We start from the raw sequence: 22600 nt of genomic DNA, 5'->3' as shown, positions 1-22600 counted from the left end.
CGCGTGTGCTTTTCTACTTGCACGCAAGGACCAGCATGAGCGGCGGCACAACTCCACCTGGTGCCATTCACCAAATGCGTCTTATATCAATTGTAAATTATCTTATTTTCAAGTTTGCAAATTGATTTCTGATCGATTGATTATTACATTAATGGCTATCGTTTGGCTAAAAATCGACTCTTATTCGCTCTTATTCTTCGATTCATTAATCTCTAATTCGATTATTCACAATTCAGTGAAAGCTGTGACGAGTGAATACGTGTGAATCGCGAAAGATTTTTTTTGGGATCGGTGGTGGCATTCATTTTAATTGGCGGGAAAATCAAAATCAAATCAAAACTGGAAAACTAAAAATCATATACAAATATTGAAAGTGACCTGGTCATAAAGGTCATATACCAAGAAATCCATCCATTTGGATCTTGTACTTCTAAAATTAGGCTTCTGGCAGGTTTCATTGTTGTGATAGCCATGACCAATGCGGTTGGTTCTATTATAAGCCCAAGATACGCAGTGCTATCGTTTGAAAAAAAGTCGTTTCCTATTAAATTTTCGTCCTTTTTGTCTAGTCATTCTCTCTGTGAAATGCGTATTAGATGTTATACATAAGAAATATCGCTCTGTATAGCCCGTTATGGCTTTATATGGGGCCTGACTGCCCGAGTGAATATTTCTTCTCGTTGGAGTTCTCCCGACAACGAAGCTGAAAGCGCTATAATAAATGCCACTCACAAACTATTAAATCAGCATCCTTGTTGATCAGCTTATATTTTTAGTCCATGTCCTTTGCAATTTTAACTGTTTATTACTCAAACAATAGAGTAATATACTAATAATACGAGAGCCTTTGTCAAACAATTGCTGATGATTATTAAAAGAGCACGAGATTTGTTCAAAGGTTATCAACTAAATCACATGATATAATATGTCTGGTTTCCATTTTCTCTTTTCGTGGAATACTAATACGCTGGTCAGACGACAGCACTGTTCGAAATTGTGTAATCTAATTATAGGCAAACAAGTTCAAATAAAAAGGATTAGATAACACTGTATATTCATTAATACCCTGCGTTTACACAATATCACCTTCAATAGCGCTGTGACGGCTGACAAACGATTGCAGCCGCGGCGGAAGTTTGCCTTCGAATGAAATTCGATTGCGGCGGATGACTTTGGCGCAAACGCAGGCCAGAGGTACGACGACATTCACCAGCGGATCCAGATAGTGATGGAAGCGAAATTTCGAAACGTATTTGGATTTCTGGTCGTTTAAAGTGCTCAGAAATGCCAGAAATGATTTGCCGATCGGTATCGATTGGTCGAGGAAGCATCCGGCATCCAGCAAGGCCTTAAACACCTGTTCGTACGATTCCGGATCGGACAGAAACCAATCCTGATTTTCGGATAAAATATGTAAGGGCGTTTTGCCGTTGGTGTCGATTCCGGTTGGATCGGCTCCGGCTTCTAGGAACAGCTGGATGATGGGCACAATTTGACGGCCGTCCGTCCCTTTGATGGCCTGGTGAAGAAGACTGGTGAACCTTTTCAAATTATTGGCGCGGAAATACGGCGAGAGACAGTCCTTGAGCTGTTGAATTTCCGCTGGATTATTGCGACAGCGTCCAAGATGCTCTAAAATCAAACGATGGATTTTATCCATAATGTTGAACTGCCACCGATCGGTGGTCGCCCGGACGACGGGCGACAACAGCATGACATTCAGTAAGATGACCAGGCCGAATTTCACAACCACCAAGAGATTGGCGAACGATAATTCTTCACTTGTTTTGTGCTTCAAACAATCTAGAAGCAGGTCCAGAGATTCGACGAAGATGCGGATGCAGTTGGGAGAAGAGGTCGAATGGAACTCGTCCGTTTGCTGGAGGATAAGTAGCGCAATGTTCAACGACAAATTCAATTGTTTCTCGTCGCTGCTGTAATAGCACTGATTAGCGTAGCGCATCAAATTTTCAAGATGGAACGAATGAGGACCCGTCTGCCCGGATTGATTGACAATCCTCTGGCTGACGGCCAGAGCTTGAGCTTGAGCTTCCAGCAGGTTGTAGCGAAGTCTCCATTCGCCTTTGAATTTCTGGAGAGATATTTGCGAAGCGATGAGCTTCTTGCGGTCGACAAATAAAGAGCTGGCCGCTAGATCGGGAATGATCGGGATCGCCAATTGATCGCCAACCGTCGAGTAGCGAAGGCCCATGGCCTGTTCCCAGCACTGGACTCCCCTCCAGACGCCATTTCTCGGTTTGAAGACGAAGGCGACGCCCATCAGTTCGAACGCCATGATCTTGTCCGTCCGGCTGGCCGAACTGGCCATGATTGAATTCAATACAAAGTCCAGCCACTGACAGGGCTCGTCGCTGGCCGGATCGATCAGATATTCAATGACTTTGACGATTGGAATTTGGTTGGCGATATCGCGGATGACGCCCATCTCGGGTGATTGGATCACGAGCGGAGGAAGAACTTTGTCGAAATTCAAACTCGTCCAGGTGAAATAAGACGGGACTGTGTCGATCGATTTCGCCCATTCGGGATAAATTTGGTATTTCAATTCGCCGACTAGGAACTCGACGACGTTGTAGTGTCCGTTTCTGACACTCGACTGCAGGGCCGTTTCGCTCTGCTGGCCCAAAGGCTGGGTTACATAATGGATAGGTATCGATATCCAATTGTAATTTTTGCGTAGTTGATTTAATTCGGCGATCGAACCTTGACTTACTGCTTGGGAAACGAGGTCCGACACGTTGAATTCAACCATTTTGTAATTAAATTTGCAAAACGATTTCGGAACTCTCGGATGACAAACGAATTATTGACATGTGGCGATGTGTCAAACTTTTGAAGAAAAGATTCAATCGCTTATTACGTAATAATCAAAACTCGGAGAGCAGAGTTTCAGACGACGGACTGTACACGACAGCGTTGGGATGAAGACTACAAGCGTAGTGTCTGAGCTGAGGTTCTATGCCAACACCTGCCGGAAGGCAGGTGCAGGCATATCTATATCTATTAGGTAAGCAAAGAAAGTGCAGCAATTCCAGGGATTTACCCCTTTATGTAACTCTGGTGTATAGAAACTCAAGGTCGGACCAACTTAAAAAAAGGAAAATAAGATGAGCCCTTTGGCCTTTTATTATTTGGAAAAAGGGTGCACAGATTTGTTTTCTTTAAAACAAACGTTTGAAACGATTTGCCATCGATAATATTTTTAGATTTTAGATTTTTATGTTTACTTTCAACTCTTGAATGTTGACCTGTTCGTTATATTCTTTTTGTAAAGAAAATAGCGACGAAATGTTAAAGCCAATCTCGCGACCTTCAATCATTATTTGCTGGCAATCGGTCTTCAAATGAATTAGGGTAACAAATTAGTTATGATAAAAGAAAAAAAAAAAAACAACCTGTATAACTCGGCACAAAATGAATGGACATCATTTTCTAGAGATGAAGAAATGGGCTTGAAATTTCAGCGTGATAATATTAAACCATTTCATTTCATCTCCAGAACCAGATAAAAGTGTATTAGTCAAAGCCATCGAAGGCGCTGCGACGAATACAATAAAATTCCGCCACCTAAATTTAAAGTATAAAAAGTATCAAATGAAATGAAAGTCACTGAAATCATTAGTCAAATTTTGCAATCGAAAATTGACCGGAAATAATTGAAAATCGTGTTCAAAACGGAAATGTGAGACGCGTTTACAAAATCTTGGAGGACTCGATAAGCGCTGGGAAATCCAATCGGCGGAGGCCTCTCGACTTCTATACGTATAAAAACGATTAATTCGAATTTTATAATTAATTAAATGTAATTAATTAATTTTTTTAAATAATATTAATTTTATTTAAATTTATTAAATGAAATTAAATAAAAGATGACGTAATTTTTAATAATAATCAAATTATCACCTTGCAGTTTTCCTTTCAGCGGGCTGTGCTGCTCGATGAATTGCTGCAGGCAAAGCGGAAGCTGTTGCTCGTCGCCTTCGAACGCAATATGCTCCTGGCGGATTTTCTGAGCGCAGTAGCATTCGAGCGACATGACCGTGTTGATCCAATGGTCGACTCTGGGATCCAGGGATTCCTGGAAATGTTTTTTCTTCATTTCCTGCAGAAGGGCGATGGCCGTTTTACCATCGGGTGTGGCTTGATCCAAATGCCCACCGGCTTCAAGGACGGCCTGGAACACCTCGAAGAATAACTCGTTTGGATTCGGTTGACATTTTAACGCCAGAATGTGAAGCGGCGATCGGCCGCTTCTGTTCAGGCTCTTTGGATCGGCTCCGTTGTCCAGGAAAAATGTGACAATCTCAGCCCGGACGGTGACGTCGATCCTGGCCGAGACGAAGCCCTCGACGGCCAGGTGCAGCAGGCTAGCAAATCCGTTGCGCAATTGTTCGACGCGGAAGAAATTGCCGAGAAATCGGCAGAATCGTTCGCCTTCCGGCGGATCGAGTTTGGGCATTTTGAACAGGGTGACTATCAGCAAATAGATTTTCCTCATGACCAGCGATTCCCACATGGTGTGCTGATCGCAGATCGGTGGCAATAAAATCAAATTGGTGGCGATCATGAAGCCGAATCTGATCGCTTCCAGGACGTGAGCGAACGTCAACTCTTTGATCCGCTCGGCGTTGTTGGCCGTTTTGCGTTCCAGTCCGGTCAGGACGTTGAAGAAGAGCAGGAAAGCCTCGACGAAAACCTGGAAACATTTGGGGAAATCGGTCCGGTTGAACTGCTGCATAATCATGAGCGAAATGTTGATGGCCCTGCCGTAATGGATTTCCGTGTTGGAGAAATGATCGCCCGTCGTTTTGAATTGTTTGCCGTAGTCCAGCAGGGTTTTCAGGTGGAAGAGATTGGGCTCGACCAGCTGGCGCTGGGCGAACGTCCGCTGGATGACGAGAAAGGCCTGATCGGTGATGAGCGATCGGCGATCGTGACGTCTCAATTGATATTCAAATTCTTGCAATTGCTCCGACGTTGTCACTTCGGCCGAATCGCCCAGGGCGTTGCGAGCGGCGCTGGACAGAACGTGCGGGATCTTGGGCATCGGACGGCGGCCATTGGCCGTCGAATTGCGGAGCTCCAACGCTTTTTTCCAGCACTGGAGACCGCGCAGTCCACCGGAAATTTCGTCCGGCTCGAACGGCTCGTCGTCCAGTCGAATTTTCAAGATAAAAGCCGAGCCCATCAGTTCCAGGGCGATGATCTTCTGCGCCCGGTCCATCGAGCTGGCCACCATCGAATTGAGAAAGAATTCCAACCAGGACGTGTCGTCATCCGCCACGTCGATCAGGTACTCGATCAATTTGAAGATGTCGATTCTATCGGCCATGTCGCGCAGAATGGCCACGTCGGTGGACGGCAAGACGAACGTCTGGGTGAATTCCTTGCCAAACTCGGCCGGCCCGATGGCGAACAATTCCACATTGATTTTGTCCCAGGAATAGGGCGACATGCGTCTGACCCACCTAGAATACGGATGGGTATCGATTTGGATGTGATCCTTGACCAATTGCACCAGATATTCGATCACCTGGAAATTCCGCTCTCGGATGGCCACCTGCAATGGCGTCTCTTTCTGCTCGTTGCATTCGCACAGGTTCTCCATTGTCCGGCCATCTTTCTCCAGCACTTGGCATAGATGGCCGATGCATCCTTGGTGGACGGCCAGGAAAATCTGATACACATTCGGTGTAGTAGTCGTCGACATTTCACGAGGTATTGGATGTTACTGCTCCAGCAAAGTTTGGAAAATGGACGTGCTCTGATCGGACGAACGTGAGCACCACGAGATGTTATAAACTTTGATCTAATAAGAGCTGTTGGGAGCGGACGGAAGGGGGTCTTTATACCAGAAAAAAAGTAGGAATCGACGTCACGTTGACGCCACCCCCGTACAAAGCGGCGCCGTCACCAAATATGTGTATATAGCCTATACTAAAAATAGAGAAGGATGTCAGTTGGAATCGATTCTTTAGTTGAGTTGATCGATAGGAATAATGTCCATTCCGCGAAACCACCTACCTTACACACGTACACACACATCGGAAATTCGTTATCGTCTGGGAATTCTCTTAACTTGGACTTTGGTTTTTGGAGGCCAAGGTCGTTTATATACGACACGTGGCAAGATGTTTTCCTCAACGAAATCCACCCACCCACCTTATTAGTTGGGGTACTATATATACATGGCGGAGTGGGGACGTGGTTCGACGATACATGAACAGTTGGCGAAAATCTCCAGCTGTGACAAGAAGTTCTTGACGTAATAAAAGGGCGCGTGTTGCCGGGCCGTGTAGGAAATTGGGCTGCTTCTTTTTTTTCGTGTTTTTAGTGTTAGAAGTTATGGAATGGTTATAATAAGAGAGAACAAGTTGAAAAATGGCCAAACAAGCCCGTGGTTAATCGGAGAAATAAAATTGAGGTCAGTAAAGATGTATAACATTCAATTATTTATAGAGCTATTTCGTATTAACTACTGCACAGAATCGGCGTAGTAATCATTTTCGATTGTCGTATGGAATAGTTCGACTGAAGCTAATTAACAGATTGGTTGAGAAATATGTTGGGCCGAATTAAAAAAAAAAAATCATTGAACATATTTGTGCGAATTCCAGCACTTTATCACGAAAGTGAAGGATATCATTTCGTATTTTTTTTAGAGTTCTTTGTGTTTTTATTGCTTGAGGAATGGACGAAAACAAGGTTTTTTCCAAGTAGCCTGACGTAGGAAAAGCGGCAGATTTTCCAAAGAATTTTAGGTGCAATTGGCATCTGTATGCTTACATTCACAGTGAATAATTGAACGCGTATTTAATTATTCATTTTGCACATTTAGCTTATTTTTGTGATGATGATTATCGCTGTGATGGCGGTAAAGACGAAATTAGATCAGATGCGGAAATTAAATATCGTTGCCGTATTTTCGCATCGATCCGCCAAAAAATAATAAATTCAAGAACGTTGAACCAAATCTCATTGTTGTTTTTTAACTGATTGCGATCGGACTTTGATTGGACCGTCTTATCTTGAATGGGGAAAAACCTCGTATATATCATATCAATCAATTTTGTCTCACCAGCTTACACCTTACTTTTATACTGAAATAAAAACAGATGAATCTATCAAACACACTTAACTTCATTTTCTTTGTTGAAGTTATCATGTAATATCAGCTGGAATTTCAATGTATTTGGAAAACAAATCGATCAGGATACAGTCAACTGGGCATTATAATTAATTTAATTTAATTTAAAAAAATAAGAATCTAGCAAGGCAAAATTTCTAATTTAACCTAACTTAAAACATGAGATTTTCGTGAACATTCAAGAATATTTTCAGACGATTCGGATGTCAATCTAAATTCGTTTTCACCGGCAAAATGGAGGGGAAATTTTACGTTAAAAATACGACAGTAACGAGGTCGAAATGGGGCCATTACATAAGATAAAAAGCGCATAAAAGTTAATAAAGGTTTTCTTCCTGATTTCGATCGTTTTGTGGGTTATTCCCTGTTTCAACTTTTTGTTTGCCCAACACCATTCGTCATAACAAATAATTACACAACAGTACGTAATTCCAAATTTCCCAAACTGCATGGGATGTTATCTATATCTAACTGAACTTATCTATTAATAAAAGCCAGGTGCCACACAAGATTGTAAATCTCAAATGGGATTCTATAAATTACGAGGCATTTTATACCACATTGTGAAAAAGCTTAACTCAGTTTAATTTTAAGCAAAAATTAGAAAAATGGTTCGTTTCTCTGTCCACGTCCATGCGTTACTCATTTTAGGCTGTTGGATTACTTTTTCCTCTGGCGCTGTCCCTCTTTCCTTGGAAGGCAAACTGCACGAATTAGAAGTGAGGTTGAAAACGAATGCAAACGAACAGGACAAGATAAACATTCTCCTAGTAAACAAAGTAAATGAACTTGAAGAAAAGGTAAAACAGCTGGAGGCCCAACTCGAACAACATGTAAGGCTAACTATTCATTTGGTTGTTGCATATTATATGCGAATTCATTTTGTACGTAATTTCTAATCCAGAATGAAATAAAACAAGATTTAAAACTGAAAGTAACACAATTGGAGGCCAAAAATGTTCAGTTGGAATACAAAGTACGAAAGCAGGAAACGACAATAACTTCTGGGGGTAAGAGCGGAATCATGAGAACATGCCAAGAACTCCATGACACTGATCCATCACTTCCATCCGGAATGTATTCGATCGACCCGGATGGTGACGGCGTCGGCAATAGCCCAATCTACGTTTACTGCAACATGACGTCAGGTATATAAAATTAGATTTGAAGTTATAATTTTCTTTAAAATGGAAACAGGATTGCAATTATTATTATTTTAAAAAATATATTAAAGGATCGACCGTAATTTTGCATGATAGTGAATCTTCCGTCAACGTGGGTCACTGCACCGATCCTGGATGTTATTCACGATCGATCAACTACAACGCGTCCATGGGACAAATAAGAACTTTGGTCAAATTATCAGCTGAATGTCATCAATCAATTAAAGTCAGTTAGTAAATCATTTCAATTCCATTTGTTTGAAATAATAAAACAAAATAATTTTTTAAATAGTACGAATGCTATTATGCTCCATTTGAATTCGGCAACACGGTTTACGCCTGGTGGAACGATAGGAATGGAAATCCGCAATATTTTTGGGCCGGAAATAACATGGACGGAATTCACACCTGTCAGTGCGGAATCAGTGGGAACTGTGCCGACAATTCATTAAAGTGCAACTGCGACACAGCGGCGCCAGTTCAGTTAGTCGACGACGGTAAGTATAAGTTTTTTCTTTTTTAACAACTTTCTCAGAATAAACGCAAATAATTTTGTTGTATTTATTTATTAGGTGTCATTACGGATAAAAATATTCTGCCCATCACTAGTCTGAATTTTGGTCGAACTCAGCTAGAAACGTCGTCCGGCGTCCACACGCTGGGCAGATTCGAGTGCTCTGGAACAGTACCTGACTTTGTATTCCCAACGTCGTGTGAGGATTTGTGGTTGGTTGGCCACACCCTGAATGGATTGTATTTCGTCATGGGATCTACGATGATGGAATCCGTTTATTGCGATTTTACTAAGCTTCCCGACGATGCCGGTAAATGTTTCATTTTCACGAATCATTATTGAATTGAAATTATTATTTAGCCTACATAATTGATTTTAAAAAAAGGTTTTCAAAAATGGATCGGATACGCGGACGTCAAATCAGCGCCCGTCCACTTCTATGTCCAAAGAAATTCTTCATTCACTGGTGGTGCTATTCCTATTCCGTTCGATTTGGAGCGGCTGAACGTCGGAAACGCCTTTAATTTGACATCAGGAATATTCACGGCACCTCGATCGGGGACTTATTTCTTCTCTTTCATGGGATCAGCGAGATTTCCATCTTCACCGTCTGTTTGGTTAGGAGTTGGCATTTACTGGAACGATAGGCAAAGCGGGATGGCATGGGTTGAAGATGTAAATACTCCCTCTCGTCGAATTACTACAGTGAGCCTTCAGTCGACGCTCAACTTGAAGAAGGGCGATCAAATCTGGCTGAAAGTTTCCGACATGTCCGGAGATCTGCCTCTGTTTGACGACGATCACCACCACACTCATTTCACCGGTTTCATGTTGCAGGAGGATATTATCGCCTCCCTTTGAATTTGTGCGCTGAGAAACCATCAACGAAAATAAAAATATTCTTATAAAGATTATCGACTCGAAATACATTTTCTTGATTAGATTTATTAAAGGGAAAAAATCTTTCTATGGAAATGGAAATTCTTTTATATAAACGTTTTACTGTGTAGTATAGAGTTAGAAACAATGACACGTAAAGTTACGAGTTTATTGAGTTTACAATAAATTGTTATCTCCAATATTTACTGTCACACTTTTTTTCTTAATGTGATATTCCGATTATTTGTCAAAAATAGCGTCATCTGGTTTAATAAAATAAGAGGTGGAGCGAATAACATAATAGGATTAATTTTTATTTGGATTTATTATTATTTGCATTAGGATTAATTGTTAGGGAAAGCGTCGTCAGACCACAGAAATATTGGCGGCACATGTAAACAATGCTACAATGCTACAAATCCTATACTATCCTATACTATAAAAGAATAAGCCTCTTGGGCGGAGCAAAAAAACTTGTGCTCACGCGGTGATTGGCTCCTAGAGTTTCTACCTGTTTTGGGTTCTTTACCCTCAAGGGAAAATCCTCGAGTTGCAAGAGGGGAGGCTGAGTCGCTGAAGGGGGGATCTAGCTAGGGTAGAAAATGTGGCGAAAGGAACACGGAAATTCGTTTTTTTTACCTACGATAGCTGTTAAGCGAAAATAACGTTTGTAAAAAATGAACTTCATATTTAACACTAAGGAAAATGTGTTCACAAAAAAATAAAGACTAAAATCGGCTTACTAACTTATAAATAACGAGACGGCAGTATGTGAATTTCACTCACCATGGTTTGAGCTACGGCAAAGTATATAAAGGGTGGCAGAAACTCTCTTAGCCACTCTCACAACACAAGAAAAATTTGTGAGATTGAATCAGCATTTAAATTAAATTTCCTTATGGAACTTAGAATTGAAAAGGAGAATAGGCCCGCTTTCAAGGAGAAAAAATCGCATAAATGTTTTAAAAGCGGATCTTCTTTGTCGTGGTCTAATACTATGGCTACTATATCTAATAAATCGCGAAAAATATTGTTACATAGAAGTAATAATAAAAACCCGAGAATTAACGGATAAGAAAAATAAAAGACAGAAGTAAACGAATTTTAATCGCGGTCAAACACATTGCAATTGACTCATTGCCACTCGGAAAAACGTGAGTGACGGGTAATATTAAGTGACGGGCAGACAGAATAAAAAGCGAGAAAAGAACGACAGACACCCCCCCCCCCCCAGTTTGAGAATTAACAAATAAGAAAAAAAGACAAAAGAAAAGTATTTGATTCACCGATTCACGGGCAGGTAATAAGTGTGCAACACTATAAAACGTGAGTGACAGCTAGCTATTCAAAAGATATCAGTCTTAAGTTAAACTGGTTGATAACGCATCCGCGACTAAAACAGACCAAGATTTCGGGGAAAAGACGAATAGCTCTAACAGTAATATTAAGCGAGAGGCAGACAGACAGTATATCAGGCGACGAATCGACGGGCAGGCAACGCATATTCGGTAATAAATAGACTACGGAAAAGAAATGAACAGGCTAATCAAGATACCACGCAATTCAAATAACTTGCAAATAAAAAAATCTTTACAACATAAAACGAATAAAAGAAAAAATGTGATAAAAAAACGGAAATGGTCTAGCAAGAAGAAAATTAACTGGCAACAAGGCGACAATGAGTTTGACGGGCAAGATGTCAACAGGGGGAAAAAAATTTAAATCACTCTAAATCAAAATAAAACGTTAACGGATTAAAAAATAGAAGACAGTGAGTGACGGGTAACTAATCAAAAGACAACAATACCAGTCTTAAAATTAATTATAAAAACACGAGAATTAACGTATAAGAAGAAAAAAAAACAGAAGAAAACGATTTTGATTCACGGTCAAACACAATGCAATTGACTAAATTGCTACTCGGAAAAACGTGAGTGACGGGGGTAACTTATCAAAAGACAACAATACCAGTCTTAAATTAAACTGTTTGAAAACGCATCCGCGACTAAAACAGACCAAGCTTTCAGGGAAAACACGAATAGTTCTAACAAAATTAAGCGAGGGACAGAATATCAGGCGACGAATCGACGGGCAGGTAACGAATATTAGGTAATAAATAAACTACAGACAAGAAATGAACAGGCTAATCAAGATATCACGCAAAATACAAATTTAAAACTTAAAAAGAAAAAAAGTGATAAAAAAACGAAAATTGTCTAGCAAGAAGAAAATTAACTGGCAACAAAGCGACAATGAGTTTGACAGGCAAGATGTCAACAGGGGGGGGGGAATTTAAATCACTCTGAATCAAAATAAAACATCAATCAAATCAATTGCAAATAAAAAAATCTTCGCAAATTAAAATGAATAAATGAAAAAAGTGATCAAAAAACGAAAAAGGTTTGGCAAGAAGAAAATTAACAAGGCATCAATTAGATTGACGGGCCAGATGTCAACAGGGGAGAAAAATTTGCGAAGCAAGTACGGAAATTTGTTAATTTTTCAAATTTACGACAGCTCTGAAGTGAAAACGATATTTGTAAAAATGAACTTTGTGGTTAAGACCATGAGGAATATGTTCATGAAATAATAAAAACGGGAATCGGCCAACTAACTTATAAATAACAAGCAGGCAATGTGTGTATTTCACTCATCTTTGTTTGAGCTAGGCAAAGTATATGAAGGGTGACGGTGTTAGTACTAACTAACCCCCTCTTCTCTGATTCTGTGACGGAGAAATAGGGCCGCTTTGAATTTTAGATATAATTAGCTTTTGTTGGGCTAGCCCTTTAGCAAAAAGAAAATTACCTGGCAAAAGGAGAACGGCAAGGAGACAATGAGATTGACTGGCAATTGAACTGAAGGGCGGGGGGAAGGGGAAGTCAATCATTCTGAATCAAAACGAATAAAATTAAGCAACTCCTAAATTGCAACATTGACCACTCTGTAAATAAAAACAAATAACTGCCACTAACTTTGGTTAGGTTATGTAAGATTAGGTTACATTAGGTTAGGTTAGGTTAGGTTAGGTTAGGTTAGGTTAGGTTAGGTTAGGTTAGGTTAGGTTAGGTTAGGTTAGGTTAGGTTAGGTTAGGTTAGGTTAGGTTAGGTTAGGTTAGGTCAGGTTAGGTTATGTTAGGTTAGGTTAGGTTAGTTTAGGTTACCAAGTGTAGTAGCTCCCAAACAACCATCACGGCGAAGCCGTGAATTCACATTCGATATCATCACGGCGAAGCCGTGAAATTCACGTTCGGGATCATCACGGTGGAGCCGTGAAATTCAATTTCAGGATCAGCACGGCGAAGCCGTGAAAATCGGCAAAAGATTAGGCTAGGATAAGTTGTAGGTTTATTTTCGAAGTAATTTGGAACGACGGGAAAAGTAAAAGTCCAAATAAATTCACAAAAAGTGACCCTTCCAACTAGCCCTCCTCTTCCCCTATTTCTGATTCATAGAGAATGAGATGAAGCTCAAGTTTTAAAAATATATCAATCACTCTGAATACAAAATACCAAATACTAAAAACACGAATCCACGTGTTTCCGTTCTGTTAGCTTACACCTGGCACAAGTTACTAGTACAGATAATAATACGTTTATCGGTCTCAACTATGTGATTTTCCGTCGCCACAAAGCAAATAATTGAACAAAATAAGACGGCCGGGTTTTCCCAATCCTACAGATCCGTATAGATCTGATTTACCACATTAAGTAATGTAACAGCTGCAGATAGTAACGTTTACTGGCTGCGTTTTCCTAGACATGTTTTTCGACATCATTTATGCTTTTATCTCCCATCACCCAGTCTGGCGTATACGGAATGCCACAAAACAACAGGTATCCGAGTTCAAAAAAAAAATATCTTTTTTGGGAGGGGTTTTCACAACAAAATAATCGTTATCTTAATGTATTCATGTTTAAGTGCCCTTTGTGAGTCCTATAAATTACAACGCAGACGCCGTTGGAAAGAACAGAAGCCGTTTGAAAAATAAGTAAAAATGGTTCATTTCTGTGCAGCGTCTTTCATCCAGGTAGGAATTTTATTAATTTTGACCTGTTTGGCTACAGGTTCTACTGTTACTAATATCGTTGCACTGAAAGAACTGAGAGAATTAAAATTAGAATTTAAAGAATTGGGGAAAAAACTAGAGACAAAAGTTTATCAACTGGAAGAAAAAAATTTGGGACTTGAAGAGAAAGTAACGCAGCTGGAAGCCAAAAATGTCCAACTGGAGACCAAAGTACAAAATCAAGAAATTCTTTTAGCTTCCCTATTGCTTCAGTTCAGCAATCAAGCAGACACACCAATTGATTCTAAAGCAATTTCAAATTACCAAACCGAAACTAAATCATCGAGTAGGGCCGGAATCACGAGAACATGCCAAGAACTCCGCGCGGACAATCCTTCACTTCCATCCGGAATGCAATGGATCGATCCGGACGGCCAAGGGGTCGGCGATAACCCGATCTACGTTTACTGTGACATGACGACAGGTATAACAATCTCATTTAAATCCATTAATTTTCTCAATGTAGTAAGAACTCAATTGAATTCAGTTTCATTTTAATGAACAGGATCGACTTCAATTCTACACGACAGTGAATCAGCCATTAACGTGGGTCACTGCGCTGATCCTGGGTGTTATTCGAGATACATCAATTACAACGCGTCCATGGGGCAAATAAAATCGTTGGCCGAATTGTCTGCCGAGTGTCATCAGTCAATTCAAGTAAATGTGTTTAGATAATAATTAAATTGAAAATTGAAATTAATTCCCCCCCCCCCCCCTTTTTTTTAGTACGATTGTTATTACGCCCCGTTCGAGTTAAATGGCTACGCTTACTCCTGGTGGAATGACAGAGACGGAAAATCACAATACTTTTGGTCCGGAAATAACGCAGCCGGAATTCACACCTGTCAGTGCGGAATTGACGGAAATTGTGTTGATTCTATTGCAAAGTGCAACTGTGACTCAGTGGCTCCAGTTCAATTAGTCGATAACGGTAAGAGTTTAAAACGATTCTCGGAATTATACAAGATTTATAACAGAACATAAATTTTCTTTCATGAAAAATTATAAACAAATATGTTAAAGTTAATATTCGTGATCTCCTCGTCTTTCCGTGTGACAAAAATGACTCAGTAAATATTCTCTTTATTTTTTTTGGCTTCAAATGTTTTTATAGGTGTCATTACGGACAAAAATGTCCTGCCCGTCACCCGCTTGAATTTTGGCCGAACTCAACTGGAAACTTCGTCGGGCATCCACACGCTTGGTCGATTGGTGTGTACCGGATCAGTCGCCCTGACTAGAATGCCCACGTCATGTAAGGATCTTTGGTTAATTGGCCACACCCTGAATGGATTTTATTCCATTATGGGATCTACGACGATGGAATCCGTTTACTGCGATTTCACCAAAGTTCCTGGCGATGACGGTAAATGTTTATTTTTTTTTCTCTTTATTATGCACTCTGAATTATTATTTAATAATAACAAATTATTTCTGAAAAGGTTTCGAGAAATGGATTGGATACGCTGATGTCAAATCAGCGCCCGCCCATTTCTACGTTCAGAGAAGTTCTTCATTCAACACGGAGTTGGTTCCAATTCCCTTTGATGTGGCGCGGATAAACGTGGGAAATGCCTTTAACTTAACAACAGGAAAATTCACGGCCCCACGATCAGGAGTTTATTCTTTCGCTTTTACTGGATCGGTTGAACTTCCGGCTACAACGTCTCTAGTTCGCTTGCAAATCATTCTTTATCTGAACGGGAATGGAGTAGGGATTGCTTATCTCGAAGAGGGAAACACCGTCGCTTTTCAAAATGATCAGTTGTCCCTCCAGTCGACGCTGAAATTGAAATCAGGTGATCAAGTTTGGGTTCAGATTCAACAAATCTTACCAGGGGTGTATTTGGCTGACAACGGTGACCACTACACTCATTTCACCGGTTTTATGTTGGAGGAAGATATTGCCTCGTCTCTTTGAAAATTTCAGCTGAAGGAACATCCAAAATGCGAAAATCGACCATGGACTGAATTTTGACCCGATTATTGAAAAATATATTACGACTTTTACGAGTGGTAGAAAATAATTTGATATTAATTAATAAAGGAATGGTAATTTGCTGGAGTAGGATTTTTTTTTAATAAGTAAAAGGGAAGGAAGTTCGAACTGGTATCACATGTTCAAACCGCTGGGACCTGTTATACGCGCTCGCACTACGTACCTGGTTACTGTTTAGCATTCTCCAAGGTAGCAGAAGAAATATAAAAATACTAAGCAACTTTGTACTTTCAGTTTTAACTGTGTTGTGTGTTGTTAGTTTGTGTTCTTCAAACGGAATCATTATTTGATGTGTTTCTAACTGATACAAAAGAAAGACATATATCATCAACTTATTTGGTTAATTTTCATCATCATTTTACTAAATTTTTGAAAATGGCTAATGAAGAAGAGATGGAGAGTTTCGATGTGTCAGAAAGAGATTTGTATGATGCTTTCCAACCTGGTCAACGTCGTTTTAAAAAGATGACGAAAAACCAACAGATATATGGAGTATTTGATGAAGATGAAGGGGAAAATTTCACTCAGCGGTCAACGTCATCTTCTGGCCGTCCAGGTTTTTCCAAATCGTCAACAGCCAAGGATTACACCACACCAGTTGATTTTGTCAAAGGTGGTGTTCAGCAGGGATCCAAAAAGGAGAAATTACCTGAGAAAAAAACCAAGCTCTTTTCGTATTCAGAGAGGTATGCCATTACATAGTTATCTTACATAGACAATTACACAGTGCTTTTCTGATTTTATAGTGACGAAGAAGATGACTCCCACAATAGTGCCAGTGAAATTAATCTTACAGCTGGAAAGAAAACATTACAGGACAAGAAACAGCCCAGAAAAATGTTTGATAGGTTCAGCAAAGATGCAAAGAGCTCAGGTGCTGGCGATCTTGGTGAATGGGAAAAACATACTAAAGGAATTGGTGCTAAGCTTCTATTTCAGGTGTGTCAGTTTTATTTAGTTGAATGCATCCCAACAGATTAATTTACTATTTCAATAATGTTGCTTTGTTTAGATGGGTTACCAACCTGGAAAAGGTCTTGGTAAAGAGTTACAAGGAAGAAGCCAACCTGTGGAAGCTCAGGTTCGCAAAGGAAGAGGAGCAGTTGGTAATGAAACATTGCTTTTGATTTTCACTTAACTTATTGATCTCTATTGTTGCAATTTCTTCATGTCATAGGTATGTATGGAGCTGAACACAAAAATGAACCTGCAAAGAAACAAGCATCAGATGATGAAGAAGAGAAAGAGTACAAGAAAAACTTGGCCCACTGGAGAAAAGGTAAAGAAAAGTTAATATACTAAATAGTGAGTAATCTTTAAAAAAAATGAATATTAGATTTAGTCGAACCATCGTCCAAGAAAAAAAAGATCCAATATATGTATCGTACTTCCGAAGAAGTGATTGAAGAAATGTCTAAAGGTGGTGTTCATAGAATGGCTCGAGAATACAGGTAATAGTATTGAGATTTTAAATCGATTTTAAATCAAGACCTTTCATTTTTTCTGCATGAAATCTAAAACACTGTTGTATGTATAGTGAAATTTCCAAAGCCAAAGTGATTGATATGACAGGCCGAGAACAGCGTGTTCTTCAAGGATACAGTGCTTTGAGAACCAAAAGGACGGAAGAGCCAAGCGATTCCGAACCTGCACCAGCTGGACTCAAAGTTGATAAATTTCAACTTGAAAAACTCTGCTACAACTTGGACACTCTAGTAGACCATTGTGAACACGTAAGATATTATTGTCACAATTATTTGGATTTCATAATCAATTCTGTTTATCGTTAATAATAGGAAATTATTCAAAATGCCAAAGAGCTCTCCTACAATCAAGAGCAAATATTGGCCATGGAATCGCAAGTGAAAAATATGAGCGTTGAGGTTTCTAAGGAGATCACACGAATGGAAATGCTTACATCGATGCTGGGAGTCCTAGAACAGCTTGAACTGAAACAGGCGACAAACGAGCTATCTCTAGACTTCCTTTGGGAGCAGATAAGGAATTTGGAACAAAGCTACCCGGAAGAATACGTATCGTCGGATCTAGCCAACGTTACTCTGACTTACCTCATTCCCCTAATGAAGTTGCGATTATCAACCTATTGGCGTCCCATGGATTCTAAATCAACAGATGAAGCTTGTCGTTTAATTTTTCAACGATGGAGACCTATCTTGGAATTTTGCAACAAGACTCAGACCAACAGGTAAGAATATTCGGTGGTTGGTGGGAGTGAGTTGCTTTGTAAAACATTTTTCAAAATTCACAGTCGGGGCGGAATTGTTAAAAATGATAGTCGAATGGATCCTTATCACGGGTTGTTATGGCATGCCTGGATGCCAGCATTTCGAGGACTCGTTGGACAGTGGACTTGCAAAAATGCAGATCCAATGGTTGACTTGATCGAGTCGTGGGAGCAAATTTTGCCAAACTGGATCATGGAAAATATTTTGGATCAACTCATTCTTCCCAGAATACAAAAAGAAGTAGACAGTTGGAATCCGTTGACTGATCTCATTCCTATTCATGCCTGGATCCATCCCTGGCTTCCCCGACTAGGTAGTGCATTTATACTCGTGTTAGATAGTTGCTTCATGTAGTAAATTTAAATTATTTCAAATTTTCAGGATCAAAACTGGAAATCGTATATCCCAACATTCGGCATAAAATGGCACAAGCGTTGGTGGCTTGGTCACCGTCAGATCAGTCTGCACGGTAATTTTTTTTTTAATTAGTTTTTAAAAGGCTGACTATCTTTAACGTGTAACTTAATTTATTGTGTACTTCCGTATGGATTTTTTAGTTCCGTTTTGATGCCTTGGGTTCCAGTTTTCTCCAAGGGTTCCATGGATGCTTTCCTCATCAAAAATATTTTACCAAAACTGCAAGTTGCTATCGCAAATTGGGACATAAACCCCAGTCGACAAGAATTAGGTTTGTTACTACATATTATGAGAAATTTTACACGTTTATTAACTTTTACATAATGTTAAATTCATAAATAGATGTTTGGCACTGGATAATGAACTGGAAAGATCTTATGCCTTCCCAAAGCCTTATACAATTACTTGTGTAAGTATAATCTTGTATCATTGGTTTAAAGTTTAAACTAAAAAGTACAATCTTCTGTTTTATTATTGCAGGTCAAATTTCTTCCCAAAATGGTTGCAGGTACGTTGAATTTATTTCACAGCTGTTGTTGCAAATTTTCTGAATCAAATTAATGCATGCATTTGCATTTGCAATTATGCATGAATTTCTTTTTCTAGGTTCTGGTTGCGTGGCTAAACCACCACCCAAATTACGAAGAAATTGTGGTTTGGTATACTGGTTGGAAGGCCTTATTCCCTCCAGAAATCGCACAAAATCCCGCTGTTCAAGGTATCCTATTGTTTTTTTCCATCTTTTTCTTTATAAAATTATAGTATTACATTATTTTTTTCCTTAAATGAAATAGAGCAATTCACAAGGGCACTGGATTTGATGAATCGCTCATTGGCTGTAGGAGGGCAAGTGGATTTTACTCCGCCTCCTGTGCCCATCATGACGCCAATCATAGCAGCTCCACTTCCTGTTCCGGAGACTGTGGTGCCACATGGATTTCGTGAACTTGTCGAGTACCGTTGTGCCCAGCAAGGAATTTTGTGCATTCCGCTTGTCAATCGATTTCAAGCTGGAAGGCCCATTTTCCGAGTTGGAAACGTTCTTTGCTATTTTGATCGACAGGTAAGAGAAATTTTATTGCTAAAGTCTAAACAGCATTTAATTTTCTTAATTTTTGTTTTACTTAGGTTGTATTCGTTTTGGTCAATGGTATATGGACTCCTGTAACAGCTCAGCAGTTGCTAGATATGGCAGTCTTGTAGAGTGCACTGATAAAGTTAATAATATTTTTACTTTGAGTAATACAGGCTTTGTTTCTTGATTTCCGTTTGTAAAATTATATTTTAAAGATTCAGTCAAAGTTACAGCGTTTCTGATTCATTTGAGCTTGGACCTCGTTGAAATGAATGCGTGCCAAATGATGACGATACAATCTGGACACAGATTTTGGTCGTCTTTCACCAAGTTTTACATTGTCTTGAGACTCAACGGACTCGCTTGATTTAATTTTAATCATTCAACAATGAATAAAATTATAAAAACTGTTAAAAAAAGAGGAGCCTATATTATGTGACAATTAAATAAAAAGGGGGGGGGGGCGGGGAGAGAGGAAGGCGTGTCAGACACTCGGACGTTATAGCGAAGTTTGTAATGAAAAAATACTGTAATAGTCAGTCAATGACCACAAACGCAAATAAGACACATATTATTCGAATTTCTAAATATAATAAATCCCGTTGCTGCTTAAATCTCGCGTATTGAAGAATATTTTCATGTATTCGTATGGCTTTTATTATTTGCAAATAGTATACACTGATTAAAAAATACACACTCCCTAATTCATTAGACACAAATAAACTCTCTTTCAATTTAAATTCAAAGCAATAAAAGTTACACACGTAAATTTGTTTTTTTAAATCCTTTATTGATTGCTTCCAGGATATCTTTCAAAGCGACGCGACAATTTCTTCCTCCAACAAGAAACCCGTGAAATGAGTGTAATGTCCACCTGCATCATGCAACTGAATTCCTGTTGACATGTCATTAATTTCCATCCAGACTTGATCGTCTTTTTTCAAATTCAACGTCGACTGGACGGTCAACGGACTCCGTTGAAATAGAACGGTGTTACTATCTTCAACCCTTCCAGATGCAATACGCTCTCCGTTCAGATAAAGAGAAACTTCAAAATAAACGACGGACGTTGAAGCGGTAAAATCAGGCAGTCCTGTGAATGAGAAGAAATAAATTCCCGGTCTTGGAGCCGTGAATTTTCCCACGGTCAAATCCATGGCCTTTTCAGTGTTTATTATTTCATTTTCGAACGGAATTGGAATTCCAGTTGTACCGAAGTGATCGTTTTTCTGCACGTAGAAATAGGTGGGCGCTGATTTGATGTCAGCGTACCCGATCCATTTCTGTAAATCTATACAGAAAAAAACAACCATTTTTGGAAAACATCCTGTATACTACTATAAAAATTTAAAAAAATAACGCTTACTACCTTCAGCGTTCGTACTCGTAAAATTGCAATAAACGGTTTCTATTTGTTTCTTTCCTATAATCTGAAAGATTCCGTTCATTTTATAGCCGATTGTTTTGAAATCTGTGCAAGACTCGGGCATGTGTCCAATTTCTATAACGGCAGTCTCTTTCTCTAAAAAAAAAAGATTAAAAAAAAAGATAAATCAAACATTTTTCTCCTGGTGCAGTCGAATAGTTTACAATAAGCTTCTTAAAAAAATTATTCGTCACCAAATTTTTGGGTCAATGACATGAGATTGGAATCAATTTCACCCACAGTCGTCTTTAAGTTTTCCAAGTCGAATTTGGTTGCTAATGATTGTTAGAAAATTTTTAATTGAAATTCATTAAATGCAACTTTATATATATATTTTTTAATTTGTAGCCTGCATTACCTTTCTCATTCAATTTAATTTGTATTTCATTCAAATCCATTTTCCTTTGGGCAGCCAACTGTTCGAGTGCTCTTCTTATTCCCTTGAGTTGACCTTTTAAATTTAATTTGGCTATCTTATCGATAAATGAGCGTCCAGCTGAATCTAAAGCGAACGAAGTGTCAGCTGCAATTCTAGCTGCATTGAGTTGCCGTGCTGTTTCGGCCTGGTACTCAAAGTAAGGAACGAGGTAAAAGGGGTTGTAGGTCGTCCAGCTAACAGCCGAAATTTGTGCGGATAACATGCATATGCTCACCCCAAGGACAGCGATGATTAGTTCAAACTAATCAATTTAATTGATATGCAGATAGAAGTAAGAGTAAGAAGCAAATCAAAGGAACAGTTTGATAACAAAATTTAACAGAAATAAACTTTGCTATATGAAATAAACTACCTAGTATAATACTTACAATGCTCTTCATATTGCGTTGGTAATGGTTGGATACTGATAAGAATAATTTATTTTTATTTTGGCTGCTGGAAGTTGAATGTCACTGCGGTGGAAATGAACTGTTGACTGAACTCCTGAACACGCATCTTTTCTTTATGTAGCTTTGATTGTTCCGTGAGTTTTCACGACGTCAATCACGTCCACTACTGATTGATAGTAACGGAATTGCAAATTCTCCATTTTCGGAAAAAGGAGAAGGAAAACTGTTTAGTACTCGCTAATCGCTAACTTGGTTTTAAAAGAGATTGATTTTATGTCAAACATTGAAACATAAGATTACTATAAAAGGCCAGAAAACGGAACAGGAATTTAGCTACTGTCTTTTGATTAATCAAGCCACGCGCGGAGAGTAGCAGCAGACCAAAAAGAACCAGAAGAAAGTATTTGGGCATACACCTTTTAAAAAAATAAGATGACGTAAACCTATTTTTTTATTGAACCATTTGGATAAATTAAATTAAAATAAAACATTTTAAAAAAGAAATAATAAATCAAAAATGGGAAAAACTCTATATTAATATTTGAAATAATTAAATCGGTGAATTAAATTCAATAAATTTTCATTTGAAAACGTTTATTATCGTGGGTCGGTCGAATTCGATTTATAATGTAATATTTTTTTTTTTTTTTAATTTTCCCCAAAAACAAAGGTAACAAAATAAACGACTTGCTAGTTTATTTATTAACGTACCTGTTGGCTTTGACTTACATGTACTCATGTAGTCTGCATTCAAATTCAAACCGAAAATGATGTGGGCACTTCCCAATGATGCGTAACACTCTTAGGTATAAC

General features: G+C 39.1%; 6 protein-coding genes across 7 annotated transcripts; 3 read left to right on the top strand and 3 right to left on the bottom strand.

Annotated features, from left to right (window-relative positions):
- Positions 1-871: 871 nt before the first annotated feature.
- LOC124336157 (protein fem-1 homolog A-like) lies at positions 872-2845 on the bottom strand. The gene is made up of 2 exons (XM_046789848.1): positions 1087-2845; positions 872-1003 (listed from the first exon to the last, which is right to left on the bottom strand). The coding sequence occupies exons 1-2, from the start codon at positions 2771-2773 to the stop codon at positions 972-974; spliced, it is 1719 nt and encodes a 572-aa protein (XP_046645804.1). The 5' UTR covers positions 2774-2845; the 3' UTR covers positions 872-971.
- A 742-nt stretch (positions 2846-3587) lies between these two features.
- On the bottom strand, positions 3588-5889 carry LOC124336137 (protein fem-1 homolog A-A-like). The gene is made up of 2 exons (XM_046789819.1): positions 3925-5889; positions 3588-3777 (listed from the first exon to the last, which is right to left on the bottom strand). Exons 1-2 carry the CDS (start codon positions 5729-5731, stop codon positions 3644-3646), a joined length of 1941 nt encoding a protein of 646 aa, XP_046645775.1. The 5' UTR covers positions 5732-5889; the 3' UTR covers positions 3588-3643.
- A 1802-nt stretch (positions 5890-7691) lies between these two features.
- Positions 7692-9924, top strand: LOC124336195. The gene is made up of 6 exons (XM_046789902.1): positions 7692-8001; positions 8073-8316; positions 8403-8557; positions 8624-8828; positions 8904-9155; positions 9231-9924. Exons 1-6 carry the CDS (start codon positions 7777-7779, stop codon positions 9704-9706), a joined length of 1557 nt encoding a protein of 518 aa, XP_046645858.1. The 5' UTR covers positions 7692-7776; the 3' UTR covers positions 9707-9924.
- Positions 9925-13711: 3787 nt separating this feature from the next.
- On the top strand, positions 13712-15899 carry LOC124336192. The gene is made up of 5 exons (XM_046789896.1): positions 13712-14217; positions 14299-14453; positions 14523-14727; positions 14911-15162; positions 15239-15899. The coding sequence occupies exons 1-5, from the start codon at positions 13722-13724 to the stop codon at positions 15715-15717; spliced, it is 1587 nt and encodes a 528-aa protein (XP_046645852.1). The 5' UTR covers positions 13712-13721; the 3' UTR covers positions 15718-15899.
- Positions 15900-16033: 134 nt separating this feature from the next.
- LOC124336083 (tuftelin-interacting protein 11-like) lies at positions 16034-19720 on the top strand. The gene is made up of 15 exons (XM_046789718.1): positions 16034-16481; positions 16542-16734; positions 16808-16901; positions 16973-17074; positions 17132-17246; positions 17333-17528; positions 17592-18001; positions 18065-18354; positions 18423-18510; positions 18599-18729; positions 18801-18867; positions 18939-18966; positions 19065-19176; positions 19253-19521; positions 19587-19720. The coding sequence occupies exons 1-15, from the start codon at positions 16171-16173 to the stop codon at positions 19659-19661; spliced, it is 2481 nt and encodes an 826-aa protein (XP_046645674.1). The 5' UTR covers positions 16034-16170; the 3' UTR covers positions 19662-19720.
- Positions 19721-20116: 396 nt separating this feature from the next.
- Positions 20117-21885, bottom strand: LOC124336317. Of its 2 annotated transcripts, XM_046790077.1 has the most exons (6): positions 21767-21885; positions 21613-21639; positions 21318-21522; positions 21154-21234; positions 20903-21055; positions 20117-20824 (listed from the first exon to the last, which is right to left on the bottom strand). In XM_046790077.1, exons 1-6 carry the CDS (start codon positions 21776-21778, stop codon positions 20346-20348), a joined length of 957 nt encoding a protein of 318 aa, XP_046646033.1. In that variant the 5' UTR covers positions 21779-21885; the 3' UTR covers positions 20117-20345. The 2 variants fall into 2 exon arrangements, with proteins under 2 accessions (XP_046646033.1, XP_046646032.1); XM_046790076.1 differs by having other exon boundaries at positions 20118-20824; positions 21318-21639; positions 21767-21884.
- Positions 21886-22600: the final 715 nt, after the last annotated feature.

Source organism: Daphnia pulicaria, chromosome 4, assembly GCF_021234035.1.
Source record: "Daphnia pulicaria isolate SC F1-1A chromosome 4, SC_F0-13Bv2, whole genome shotgun sequence".
Lineage (NCBI taxonomy): Eukaryota > Metazoa > Arthropoda > Branchiopoda > Diplostraca > Daphniidae > Daphnia > Daphnia pulicaria.
Note: the sequence above shows the minus strand (reverse complement) of the source record. Positions and strands in the feature narration are given on the sequence as shown.